Below are 14554 nucleotides of genomic sequence, written 5' to 3' on the forward strand. Positions count from 1 at the left end.
ATTTTGTTTCCCTCACACTCAGCCAGGCTAATCGTTTGCCTGTTTTCAGTCCTTATGCTAAGCTAAGCTAACTGACTGCTGGCTCCTGCTAAACATTTAATAGACAGACCCCAAAGCTGGTTTAACTGGTTGGATAAGTCTAATTTGTCCCACAGACTGACCTTTAAGAAGCCTGCCACATGGCTACTGTCAGCTACAGCCCTGTGCTGTATTTACACAGACCCACTGGGCAGGGCAAAGTTCACCACCCGGCCAGAGGAGCTGAGAAGTTTGGGATCGTAACCTTGGGGTCAAAGGTTAAAACCTCACGGGTCATTTACTGTGATACATTGGAGTATCCTATTTTTAAAATGTGCGTGTGTGTGGCAGAAACAAGTGTGTAGCCGACTACTGTATGTGGTCCCAACAAGGTAGCATCTTATCTCACTGCCCTACTCTCCTATCAGTCATTAACCAGGTCAGGGATTCTTGGCACTGGATCTGGCCCTAATGGACCGACAGGTTTCACTTCAAACCAGTCATGGCCAGACACCTAGGATATCATGCATTTTAGATAAATAAACCTGAAATCTATTTTCCATGTGATCATGTACAGAGTCAAAAATATGTCAGGATCTAAACCCAACATCACACCGGCAGGGATTCAAATCCTTTTCAATCCTCAATCGGAATTGTGTAGTAGTAGTGCTTGTAGTTGAAGTAGTAGGGGTGGCTTCAAAGTGAATTAAATCTTTATATCTACAGAAGTTAATCAGTTCTTCACAGAAACAGAAAACAATAAAGTGGATTTCAGAAGCTGAAGAAGATTTCAGCTAAGAAGATTTCATTAACTTTAAAAAGATACATGCACATTAAAAAACAACATTTTATTGAATATTAATCTGCCAAAAAATCAAGATTAAGAACAAATAAATTTGAACAGCTGAAAAATAACACTGGACACTGGATGGTGCAAGACAGAGCTGGATTAAACTCCACTCGTGATGTAACAGTACAGGTCAACATTCTGACCTATAGTAGAGAAAAAATGGACCTATGGCACCACCTTCTGTCCTCAGAGAAAGAACTTTAACAATACAGATTTAAGAAATTGTACTGTACATGACACTTGACACCTTGAAAAGGTTGGGGATGATATTCTTTGATTCATTAAATGTGTTTTCACAGTGTGATGTGTGTTATCACTATCATTACTCATATTTTTGGATAATAAATTGAGTTTTTAAAGGAGGTTTGGGTTGGAGAATTTTCCTAACCTGTAAAATGAAAACATTATACTTGAGTAAAAATATAAAATTCATATTTTACACAAACAATCTGCATAAACTGCATGAAATCTGATTATTTTGGCATGTTTGATAATGATGCTGTGAACAGATCTAATTCCAGTTGATTGGTCCTGTGTGCATGAAGCTACATCAGCACCATCTGGTGGACACAATGAGTCAATGCAGGCAATGCAGAGTTGAAATCAAAATCAGAAAATCTTTGTTTTGTCCCCCACATTGCACATGCACCATGCTGTTTGGCTGCTGTTTCTGAAGTTTCTTCCAACATACATTTTAATAGAATTAAATAAATCTGCACAGTTTTTAATGCAACCAATAGATCACTTTGCCAAACAAGAATCAAGCTGTACCAGAGGATTTGGATTAAAAGGCATTTCTTATAAAAACAAAAGAAACAAACAAGAAATCAACATGAACAGAACACTAGTAGTACTACTGCAGAGTTTTAGTACGAAAAGAAGACCATAAATTAAACAGAAGTCAATAACAACAACCTGAGAGTGAAAAAGAAGTTAAATAGTTGAAGTCTATATATTTCAAATATACTCAGTGGTTGAAAGGTAGGCCTATATGACATCTATTAATTCAGCTCAGCAGTCTAAATCTATTAATAGAAATCAACAAACTGCCCCGGGTAACTGTCCTAACCGTCCCAGGAAGAGCAAACACACCTTGGATTCCTGTGTTGGCTAACACAAAATTAAGTTGCATGCTGTAGATTCAAATAAAATATAGGAATTGTGAGAAGGTGTCTAATTTAAGGTTCAAAGTGTCAACAGATCCTCATACAACGGTTGGTATGATATTTAATGAATTAGCACCCCATGAATTTTGTTACGTACTTAACAAAAAGTTACATACAGTGTCCTAAATTAACTTTTAGACCACCCAGCCATGGAGGCTAGTTGATGAAAAAATCCACACGCTGAGCATGTTTTTTTTTACCAGCCAAATTCATAAAGAAGAGGGCAGAACAAAATCTCAAGCTAAAAGAAAACATTTCTTCAACATAAAAATACTAAGTTTGTTTTGAGCTTTCTCAAAGAACTGCAGCTGCCGTGTGAAAAACTGGAGAGTTGTCGCTTTTTATGCCTCTAGGAAATTATCTATCCATTTCACAAGTCTTATTAACGTGCAATCAACATTTCAAACAATTGCTCACACCTAATATTAGAGACTATGACAACAGCTCGACATACAAAGAGGGAAAGAAATGTGTGAAAATCAGTGAACAGCAGCACAATGTGGGTGTAGAGTAACAGCATAATGATGCACAGAAGTAGTGAGCAGAAAATTAAAATACATTACATTTATTAAATTAAATGAGATCACTTCAGAATAAAACATGTCTTTGGTGTCAAATTTTGTAATTTTCTGTTGCCATAATGAAGCTGCAAGTACAGGAAAACCTCACACACACACACACACACACACACACCAGATAATCATCTTGCACTCGGCAGAGCTCAGCAACGCTAACGCACTCAAAACCACAAACACATTTTCAGCAAAAAGACACAGGATATATGACTGAAACACACACACACACACACACACACACACACACACACACACACACACACAGAGTCTGTCTGCATTGTTCAGCCTGAAAACAGCGGGCTGCAGAAGTGAAAATCACACAGTGTGAAACCTGCTCATATTTCAGTGGAAAGTTGCATTAGCATTGACACTATTTATTAAAGACAATACTGTGTACACTTCAAATCAACATTTTTACAGCAGATACTTCGATGGACATGATGTAAATGCTTTGGCACATTGGTTTTATACATAAATAAAAAGCATAATACTGCATATAAACATGAATGACATTTATTCATGTTATTGCAGGTTAACTGACCTGTCTTTTCATAGACCAACCCTGAGGGACGAGCAAGTTTCCAAAAGTAAAGCATAAATGACGGCAACATAGTTTGTTAGGTCTGTGTGATTTATAGACCGAATCAAAATGATGTCATGCTAACAACAACAATCACTTCCGCGTGGACAATGATCAATTGTGTTGACTTGCAGCGAAATGTGATTTATTTACATTGTAATTTTGCTGCTCTCCCTTTCCATGTAGGTGCATGGAAGGGCAGAGAGGTGTGCACTCTCCACCTTATGCTTTCCACATAGGCGCGTTAGCGGCTTTCTGCATACACCCCAAGGAAAGGCAGAGAGGCCCCAGAACAGAGCCATACCACCAAATATAACACTGCAAATGGACATTAAGTTTTCCCTGACAAAAGTGTTCCTGACTGAACTGCTAGATTTGGGATCAAGCTGTCCTCTTTAGTCCATGGCCAATCTGATAAATTAGAAAAACCCGAATCCTCCTCCATTTATTATTGTTACCCAGTACACTTTAATACAAGGAAACGTAACCAGTTTTTATTGTTAATTAAGCTGGTTCTTGCCCCCATTTACTCAGAGCCGTTAATTGTACGTATGTGATGCTGGAGTTTTCTACCCAAGCGTTATTGTCAACAAACATTTTGATTCGGTCTATTGCAGCTGATAACATTCCTTTTATTCATCAATTCACAACACAAATACATAAAAAAAGAGATTACAAAGAACTGCTTACAAATGAACATAAAATAGTTTTTTCTGCAGTAAAAGTATGTGATGAATGAAAACAATGAAAACATTTCAAATGACATTCTTTTCTGCAGCCTGTCTGAAAAAAAAAAAAAATTAGGTAGAACATAAAATCATGGAGAAAAAAAATCCAGAAACTGGAACAAGAAAATTGTCATATAAAATTAAATACCAAAGAAACAACTTACATGTTTAATGAATAGTTTGATATTTATGGAACTATGCTCAGTTGCTTTCTTGCAGAGAGATTAGGGGTGGGCGATACCGCAAAATTTGATTTTGATCCAATACCAAGCAATACAGGGCTGGAGTCGACAATAGCGTTACGATACGGTACGATACGATACAATACGATACTAAAAAGTGACTTTTTTAATTTGGGAAGAAGCGGTGTCATGATTTATGAGGCCAATCATAAATATGCTTAAGTAAGAGCAACTGATGACCAATATTACAGTATGAAAATGCAAAAATAACCAATGCTGAAGATCTGATTTGACTAAAATATTAATTTCACTTGGCTATTGTGTAACTGGATTTTCCTTTTCTGAACCTCTCTGAGAAGACTGACCTCTGGCTTTGTGTCAGAGATTTGGATGCTACATGTAAGAGAGGAACTAATCCCTTTTTCAGGTATCGATCTTACTGATGCTAATATCAGTTTTCAAAATGAAAACGTAGTATCTAGAGTATTGATACTTTAAGATCCATCTGCCCACCCCTACTGTAGATGAAAATATTGATACCACTCTCTTGTCTGTCTGTTAAATATGAAGCCACAGCCATCAGTTGGTGAGGTTAGCTTAGCTTAGCATAAAGACCGTAACAGCAAGCCTGGCTCTTTCCAAATAAATTGTAACAACATCTGCATACCAGCACCTTCAAAGTTCACTGTACCAAGACTTGCTGTTTCTTAGACTTCTGTTTGTCCACAAATTAAACAAACCTGAAAATCTGTTAATTAGTGAGCTTTAGAGGCGCTGGTAGGTGCTCACATTTTCCACATGTCTTTAAGCCTCTCTGCTAAGCTAAGCTAACCAGCGGCTAACAGCAGTTTCATATTCAGTGTATAAACATGAGAGTGTATCAATCTTCTCATCAAACTCAACGCTCCTTGACTCTGTATTAGCACCCAGTATTGCTTACTGAATATAGGGGTTGATAAGAGGTTATCACAAAATCAGGGAGTGCGCCTTTAACCTTTAACTCAAGGTGGAACAACCAGCTTTTCCCTGATCTTTCTGGAATCTCATGGTCTTCCTCGACAGATGTAGTTTGCTGAACATTATTTTTGTTTCCTTCCATGTTGATTTCAGTCATGTTAGAGGAAAGTTAAGAGTCCCTGGACACATACATCTTTCTGAGAAGACGAGTTATATCTGACACATACATCAAAATATATAAAGAAGAGGACCTGTGTTAAAAAAACAACAGAAGTACAAAAATAACCCTTTTAAAGAGCACTCTAATAGTTTGACATCATGACCTTAAAGTATTATTTGTTATCACATATGATAAAGTCATTAAATTGTATTAGTAAGATGGTGGGTTATGTTGAAAAAAAAAAAACCAGTTAAAATATAATTATAAGGTTATGATGACTAAATAACAAAACGAATGATATACAATGTTATACGACTTAGGGCAGTCCAAGTTTGTTCATCATGTTATTAACTGAAAGCTTATTAAGACTCATAGTTTGACTTCAGCTTTCACAGCTTTGACTTTGCTCTAAGTGATTTTCAACCACTTAATTACAACTCTAAGTTTGATCAAATTTTCACCACTCCCTGATGTAATCATGATGTTTAGAGAAGAGAGAAGTAAATTGGGAACAAAAAAAAAAGAAAATGAGGAGAGCAGATGAGCCCGGACAAAAGAGGATGGATTATGTTTTCTAAACTCTAACACTCACATGGTGTCACACTCTTGGTGTTTTCGGAGCTTTCTTCCTGGGCTGAGGAAGAGGAGGAGGCTGCTCGTCATCAGTGTTATCCACTGGTCTAGGGGGGGCCTGAAAGAAAGGGAAAAGTAGAGATCAGATGCCGCACTGATGTCGACATAAGATGTTGAGTTCTCCTTCACAGATCCACTGCAGTCTCCTACATGTGCAGGTCTTCGGGGGCTGGGCTGAGGCTGACCACCGGGCTGAGGGTGACCACCGTGCTGAGGGTGACCACCGTGGTGGTCGGGGGCTCTGGGACGCTGCTGGTCGCGGTGCTGTTTGGAGCGATGCTGGCGAGGACCGGTGTGGCCGGCCGGCTGCTGCTGGTGGTGGTGGTGGTGGTGGTGGTGATGGTGCTGACGTTGATGTTGATCGGGAGGATGGCTATGTTGATGATGTTGTTCATTCGTCCATGCCAAACGAAGCTCTCCCTCCTCTATTGAGTGAGAACATTAGCACAATGATGGGTCTGATGTTCCTGGTTAAACTAAGGTCTTCAATACAAAGCCATTTATTGTATGTGTATATTTTCAGATACACATTTTATCACCTTTTTTTTTTTACATGAATTATGACAACCAGGTGGTAAACAAACAAACAAACAATAAATCAAAAAGCGTACCCTTTAGTTGCATGCGTTTTCTCCGCTTGGTTCGGATGCAGCAAACGATAACGACAATAATCAGCACCAGAACAATACCTGATGAGGATGGGTAGTAGTAACTTGCATTACACGTTCAAATATCAGCAACTGCGTATTTCAATCAAGTTAATCATAATTCCAAGGTATTTTAGCTGCACCTCATACAGAACAGTACACTATGGGGAGAAATATATACAGTTAAAGACAAATCATGATACAGTCTGATACAGGAGAACAAAACATACCTCCTCCAGCACCCACGAAAATCCAGGTATTAATTCCTAATAATTTTTCAGGGAAAATGGACTCTTGAGAGAGAAAGAAGAGAAGAAAAAACAAACTGAATTGCATTGATTTCATGTACTTCTCCCAGCAGATGGGTTTATTAATATGGTTTATTCAGCTTGTGACTGATGGATATATGAGCTGAAGGCAACAGATAACCTGCATCAATTATTTGGTCGTTTTCTGAAAGAAAAATGTGTCAGGATTCACTGACAGATGTTATTATTCTACAAAATTATTGGGCTTCCCCAAAAGTGATAGGTTCAATTATCCCACTAAATTATTGTGCTTCCCCTGAAGTGCTGGGTGCGAGTATACAACTAAATTAATGAGCTTCCCCAGAAGTGATGGGTTTGATTATCCCACTAAATTATTGTGCTTCCCCAAAAGTTTTTGGTGTGATTATACCACTAAATTATTGTGCTTCCCCAGAGGTGATAAATACAAGTATACCACTAAATAATTGTGCTTTACCACAAGTGATAGATGCAATTATCTCACGAAATTATTGTGCTTCCCCAAAAGTTATAAGTGTGATTATACCACTGAATTATTGTGCTTCCCAAAAAGCAATATGAGTGATTATACCATTAATTAATGTGCTTCCCAGAAGCGCTGGGTACGATTATACTACTAAATTAATGTGCTTCCCCAAAAGTGATGGGTTTGATTATACCATTAAATTATTGTGCTTCCCCAGAGGTGATAGATGTGATTACAACACTTAATTATTGTGCTTCCAAAGAAGTGATAGGTCCAATTATCCCTCTGAATTACTGTGCTTCCTCAAAAATGATAGATGTGACTATCCCACTAAATTATTTTGCTTCCCCAGAAGGATATATTTTTATTTTTGTCTGGGCAGAAATATAATCAAATGTCTCCTTAGAATTCAAATTCAGGGTTCCAACAAACAGCCTGATTAATTCAGAGGAATTTTTAATAATACAGTTCTGTATGTAATCAATTCTAATTCTAATTAAACTGTGTGATTTCCATCATATGAACCAAAACTCACAGAGACAAGTGGCTGTTTTGACCACTCGTATATACTCACTGGGCTTAAAGCACTTTTGTTCAACAGGTGCACTGATCATAAAGCTGACACTATTGGAAATGTTGCAACTGAAGGAATCTTTTTCCACCATTTCAGCTACTCGTGTCAGAGTTTTTGTCTTCTCATTCACCACATTGTTGTTCTGGAGCCATTCATAGCCGATCCCCTCCATCTGCTGGGTAACAATGTAATTAATGAATGAAGTAAAACCTTACATGCCACTTTAAAACTTGAGAAACTCTGGGCTGGATTACATTAGATAGGCTCTAGTCACATTTTCAAGTACACATGCTATTTTCTAGGGTTTAATTTGGTTATCCAATATACCACAAAGGAAGGGTAAGCTAAGTAGTTCAGAAATATTAATATCCAGTATGATGTGATGTTCATCAGACATTTTCTTCTTTTCGTATTTTGATTTTCACTTTGACAAGGCAAAATTACAAACAATCCTTATATGTGTGGCAAAGTAGCCCTATACTGTTTTGTAAATACAACACATTGTACTTTTGTTCTCACCTGAGTTTGCACCTTGCAGGTAAATTTGACATGAGGCTTGAGACAATCCACCGTCACTGTAGGCTTCGGTACACGGTCTGAGTAGAGCAGAAGTAGTTATACCAAACATGATTTGTGTGAATATGTGAGCAGATTAAACAGATGAGGTAACATAATGAAAACTGTGCCAGTGGTTTCAGACAATGGAAATATAATAAAAAATTTCTTGTTACGTACCCAATACACATAAATTTGTGGCTTTCAAATTTGATGATTTCTCTCCTTTTGTGTTGAAAACTTCAGGGCTGTATATCCCTGAATGGTCTTTGTTCAGATTTTTCAGCTTCAGTGATCCATTTTCGTCAAGGTCCTCCCTCTTTCCAGTGGTAATTACGTTGTCTTTTCTTCGATCTATAATCGTGACATCGCCACGCTTCCATATCAGTCGTTCTGAGTTGACCAGTTTGTGTTTCAGAGTCACGGTAAAGTTATCGCCTGTTGCGGCGTAGTGGTCGCACACTTTAGAACCTTAAAATAGGAGCAAAAGAGAAAGGTGGAGAAATTCAGAGAATCAGCTGGCAAATGTAGCATTGAGAAGGAGCGACTTTCTCAAACAATCACCACAACTGGTATGTGAAATACTTTTTTTTTTTTTTTTGGACCAGTGTCAAACATTCGTGGTGAAAGATACATGATTACTGTGGGCTTACACTTTTTTACCATACCCATGCAATACTCTTCTTCTCAGGAAATCTCATGAGTCAGGGATAAATCAGAGTTAGTAAGAGCACAGAGGAACCAACGTAACAACTCGTCTGTTACACCTTGAGTGTGTTGTGCCATTGCCAACCAACACCATCCCACCACCTCCTGCCTCCCTCCTTTTGTTTGCTCAAAAATAAAAGAGGAAGCTCTTATATGCCGTGAGATTTTCAGATACATTTAACAAGTTACTAATTTCTAATACTTTCCCCACCCACTGCTGGGAAACTTACGCTGAAACTGAGGGAATCAGAAGGCAAATAGGTTCAAATAAAATGCTTCCTGTGTGGGTTAACCCTAACTTAGGGACAAAAGTTCTGTATAAAACTGAGAAATCCGAGAAATCATTGACAACAGGCTGACATTTGGAATCAATCACAGGTTCTTTATATATATTAGATGCAGATTGTTGCTTTTTAAAAGGTGTCGAGACATTTAGCCACATTTATTTTGTATTTTTTTTAACCTGCTCTTCCCCCACACCTCTGTGTGTAGGTGTGCACCTTTTACGCCGTGCATATACCAAATCTGAAACTCACAAAAGCACACAAATGAAACTCTGCAGCCGCACTGCGCAGAACATTTCACCTTGTCGCAAAGCCTGACTGCACTGAACACTGCATGATGTGTGTATTATATCCTGTTGTCTCTGTTCACACCACAGTCTGCTAACAAGCCACACACAAAAAAAACCAAATATGTGTCTTACTTAATGTCCAACCATAATTTCCATGTGCTAAAGGTGAAAATCTGACGAGAGCTGGTCTGCAGTTCTGAAGCAAAATGCCAGTAACACTTTCCGTAATGAGGCAGTGTACAAAAGGAGGGCTTGGACCTTTGATTTACAATCACAGAGTTTAACCTAAACAGTTTCATTCTCTGTGAAGGCAATCCACAGGAAATGAATGGTTACATGAGTCATCATGTGATGAGGTGGAACGCTAATACTTTTCCATATAATATTAGAGAAAACATATTTGTGGTTTAGGGCCTTCTTTGGAACACACATCAGTCATTAGTCAAGACAGAGTCACCATTTCAGTTACAGTTACAGAAATGTGGCAGCAACTGTTCTCGCATGCTTCAGAGCGGTGTTGTGCATGTTCACACTTCACAGGAGCTAGCTCAGTTTGCAATGAACTAGATTACATTAATTATTCACAATTTGGAATTTTATAACTATGTTTTTTGTTTTGTTTTTTCCTTTCGGCTTTCGACTTTCAGCTGACAATATGCATAAAAATGTCATATTTCTTCTGTTGGAATATGTACTTAATTCCGAGTTCTTAAAACGCCCTCAAATATTCATATGAACTGGCTTCATCAGTATCAGCAGCTGTCTAAACTGTCAGTTGCAATAGCCATATTTGTGTTGTGTCAAAGTCTACTCCCCGCGCCAGATAGTGTTTCCCTCCTGTTAATATGTGTAGCGCCCCCGTCTGTGGGAGAGACAAATTACAGACAGAAACAACACCGACATACCAGTTGCCTTCAAACACAGTGCGTGAGATTTATTAACTGTCACGAGAGTTAACTATGCAAGCTTTCACGTTCATTAGTTGCCAATGTATACCTCCAGTTCACTGTTTAGCAAAAGTATGCGCAACATCGTTTTAGAGTGCCAAAGTGCTCCACATGTCATGTGACAAGGACCATCCAATCACAATCCCTTCATCTGTTAATATCAGTCTGTGATAAATATGGAGAAGTAGTTGATCATTTCAGTGCAGAGCTGCCAGAGCTTTACATCTGTCCCACGCACATTAGGCCTACACACAAACAGCGCCTGGGAGAAGTTCAGCTCTGCACCCAGTGCTTGACCTTGTGTTTTCCAGGCCGTTAAAGATGCGGCATGTGTACGGCCCCTTACAAGGACTACTTCTATCAGCCTGTTGGTCATATGATCTCAACCACCCCAAATATGTGGGTTGTACACTAATTACTAGCTTACTGGCATGATTATGTGGGTTATGCATGAATTTTGGTGCATTATTTTCCGTAGGTATACATACAAACAGTGGAAGAGATTGGAAGTCATTGCCATGATGTGAAAGAGGTGCGCCCTTTATTTAACCCTGCCCCTTAGAGAATCTGTGAGCACCTCTGCAGGAATGACACTGGATTCATGGCACAGCTTTTAATCTAGCAAGAAAATGACCCTTTTTTGTGGAAGTTTCTCATGGAGGAATGGGCTTTTTAAAATAGCTTCATCAGTATGATGATAATAATATCAGTCTACAGTTATGCAGTTTTAATCAAAAGTCATCTAAACGCTCCACATACACCTCTACAAAAGCAGGCTATGTGGGGTTCTCTAAAATAACAGTTGCATAATATATGATCCACTACACTGACTAGCTTTTCGTTTCTCTTCTGTCTTTGTTATACTATCTCTGGCAATCACATCTAACCCAAAACAGAAAGGTTATATACTGGATATCATTGTTTTTTTCCATCAAACTGAGTTCAGTGATGCAATTCATTAAATCTAAAAGTTGTTCAAGTGGAAAAAAGCAACAGCTTCACGTCAAACTGCAAAATTCACCTTAAAACAATTCTGTTACCCAGTATGCCCCCTCTTAAAGATAACTGTCTGCTCACACTCAGACTTTAAAGCCTATTTTCCCCTGTAACAATTACTTAAGATATGACACACTGTTTTGATGCAACTTCAATGTTATCATCTTTGGGATAATGGGATTCTGTACCTCTTGGTCTACCTAAGTTAGTTTCTTGAACTCATTTCTTTTTAACAGATATAAAAGTCTCAGAAATATTAGGAACAGTATTTATAATCTGGTGACAGAGATGATAAAGTCGTGATCACGAGAGAATAATTTAACTCAATTTGTGTATCTCAGGAGAATGATTTTAAAACAAAAGAAACAGTCTGTTATAAAAGCTGTGTTGGGATCTCAGATGACAGTTCTTGTTCATTAGACGGAGACGGTTTGGTCTTTTATAACCACAGAACAAAGTGTAATTCCAGGAAGCGACAGAAGAATGCGAGCAGGCTTCATATGACACCACATCTTCACGCCTTCCGAGGCTGCAACCATGAAACTGGCCAGATATCAACTCTGACATTTAAAGTATGAGAGACAATAAAACCCTCAAAATGTTCGTCTGCAACACTGAAAACTGCTTTTTAATCATTATATTTGATCAAATTTACTACACATTTGGCCAGTTTTTGCTTTTGATAGGAAAGACTAAAAATTAAAAGGATTTAAAATAAAACTTCTGACCATTTCAAATTTTCCACCCTCTATGTTTTATATGCATATGAACAGCAAAAATCTATTTAGTTATATTATTGTTAATATTTTTTGTTACTTTGTACATAACAGTGTAAAACGTGGCCATTATTTGTTGCATTTACGTGATTTAATTTCTAGCATATTCACGTATTCTTTCTTCTTATTTTAGGTGCAGGAATCGTATTGTTGCTTCCTGTCTTGTATGATGCTTTGTCTGTAGGTCACCTGTACTGAAGTGCTTATGCTTTGCTTCCTGTTCGTCCTCTGTAACCTCATTTCAGACCGACTTTACCACATCAGCAGCGCGTTTCTATTGCAGGTAACATGATTTCTCTCGTCTAACCGGTGTGTATTTCTGGCAGAAATCACAAAGGCACCTTTTAGACAACAAAAAATCGACTGTAGATGGAAAAACAAATATAGAAAAGACATTTATACTTATAAGTACAGTCAGCGCAAACGCACATGTGAATGTAAACCAACTTTTTCATAATATAGAAGTTGTTAATGTCATTTAACAGCAACTCAAGTGGGAATTGAATCCTCAACTCTGCAGCATTTATATCGTTCCATGAACATTTCATTGGTTCCTCCTTTTGTGTCACAGTGATTAATCGACTTCCTATTTTACTGAGCTAGAAAACAGTCTTAAATTTGGATCTGTACTATTTAGTTTTTGAGATTTTTTTCAATAAAACAGTCAAATTTAAAGGATCAATCTGGTGATCTTGCAGATTTAAGCCCTTTTACTGTTCATATTGAATCAATTGCAACAAAAACGAGTTTTTTTAAACCATTATCCTGTACTTAAAATTGGGTTTTTGCTCTGCTTTCATAATTTGTGTAGCTGAGCATACACAAAATTAATTTTCATTTTTATGCAATAACAAAAACAAGTAATGTCTGGAGTTTAAATTACAATAGTTTTGGAAAGTTTTAAAATGATTTTAAAGTGTTATTATTTTGATCAACTACAGATCATCCAGCAACTCTTAAAATGTAAAATAAATATTGTCCTGGAATTAGTTAACAACAATTAAATTAATCCCCAATTAGTTTGGTAATTGACTGGTTGATTTGAGTATTCTTTTAAAGAATAAAAGAGTCTTAATTTTCTGATTCCAGCTTCATAAATGTGAATATGTTTTGGTTTCTTTACTCCACTATCACAGTAAACTGAATATCTTTAAGTTGTGGACAAAATAACATATTCAAGGACGTCATCTTGGGTTTTCGTAAACACCCACTGACATTTTTTCACCATCATTTTCTCACACTTTAGGGACCAAAAAAAGAAACTGATTAATTGAGAAAATAATTGTCAGATTAAGTGACAAATTCTAAAATGTGTCAGACACTTTAAAACAATACAGTATGTACTGGAAAATGACTGTCATTAAAACACGATGTAAGTAACAGAACAGCAAATCAATTTTCTGGTGCTGAAAACATGACCCTCATTTAACTCATATTACACCATTACAGAGTTCAAATTATAGAGTTAATTATTATTTTTCTTTAAAAAGAGGTTCTGCTTTTAAAAATCCTATGAAAATAAAAATTAAGAATCATTACAGGAAGTCGCTTATGAAGATCCTACAAAATGTATACTGGTTACATTTTTGAGTCAAATTAAAATCCTTAAAATCCTAAAATTATAATATCTTACTACTTAATGAAATGTAATTGTTTAATTGTACAGTACCTGCTGAGGAGAGGGTGAAGCAACAGAGCAGGAGCAGAGAGATGGCAGAGACAGCAGCCATCTTCATCACCATCCTCTTCATTTAAGAAAGCAAGAGGAACAGCCGCTTTTAGTTATCAAGGTTATTTCCTGTCAGAGCAGTTAGATCACCTCCTTTTTGTGTGTGTGTGTGTGTGTGTGTGTGTGTGTGTGTGTGTGTGTGTGTGTGTGTGAGAGAGTGTGTGTGTGTTTATGGTTTCTAAAGGAAGTGATCCAGGGGCCCCATCGACTTTCATCGTCAGAAAAGAAAGCTAATGTCATATTTAGAGCAGAGAGCAGTGGGCTTCTTATTCTACTTTAGCTGCTTCAGTAACTAAAATATAAACCAGAACTCCAGTTACAGATCATCTAAATACAAACTAATCCCAACACAAACAAACAAATACATTATTTATGGTTAAGACTAAAGCATTAACTGACTTTCTTGTGTTTCTTGTATTGACAGAACATGCCCTGTTTAGCACTGC

General features: G+C 37.4%; 1 protein-coding gene across 3 annotated transcripts; it reads right to left on the reverse strand.

Annotated features, from left to right (window-relative positions):
• Positions 1-851: 851 nt before the first annotated feature.
• Positions 852-14142, reverse strand: si:ch211-132g1.1 (T-cell surface antigen CD2). 3 transcript variants are annotated; one of them, XM_049570716.1, is made up of 8 exons: positions 14049-14142; positions 8559-8849; positions 8343-8419; positions 7824-7998; positions 6727-6789; positions 6461-6538; positions 6000-6274; positions 852-5907 (listed from the first exon to the last, which is right to left on the reverse strand). In XM_049570716.1, exons 1-8 carry the CDS (start codon positions 14128-14130, stop codon positions 5815-5817), a joined length of 1134 nt encoding a protein of 377 aa, XP_049426673.1. In that variant the 5' UTR covers positions 14131-14142; the 3' UTR covers positions 852-5814. The 3 variants fall into 3 exon arrangements, with proteins under 3 accessions (XP_049426673.1, XP_049426672.1, XP_049426671.1); XM_049570715.1 differs by having other exon boundaries at positions 852-6274; positions 7824-7995; XM_049570714.1 differs by having other exon boundaries at positions 852-6274.
• Positions 14143-14554: the final 412 nt, after the last annotated feature.

This window comes from Epinephelus fuscoguttatus, linkage group LG24, assembly GCF_011397635.1.
Source record: "Epinephelus fuscoguttatus linkage group LG24, E.fuscoguttatus.final_Chr_v1".
NCBI lineage: Eukaryota > Metazoa > Chordata > Actinopteri > Perciformes > Serranidae > Epinephelus > Epinephelus fuscoguttatus.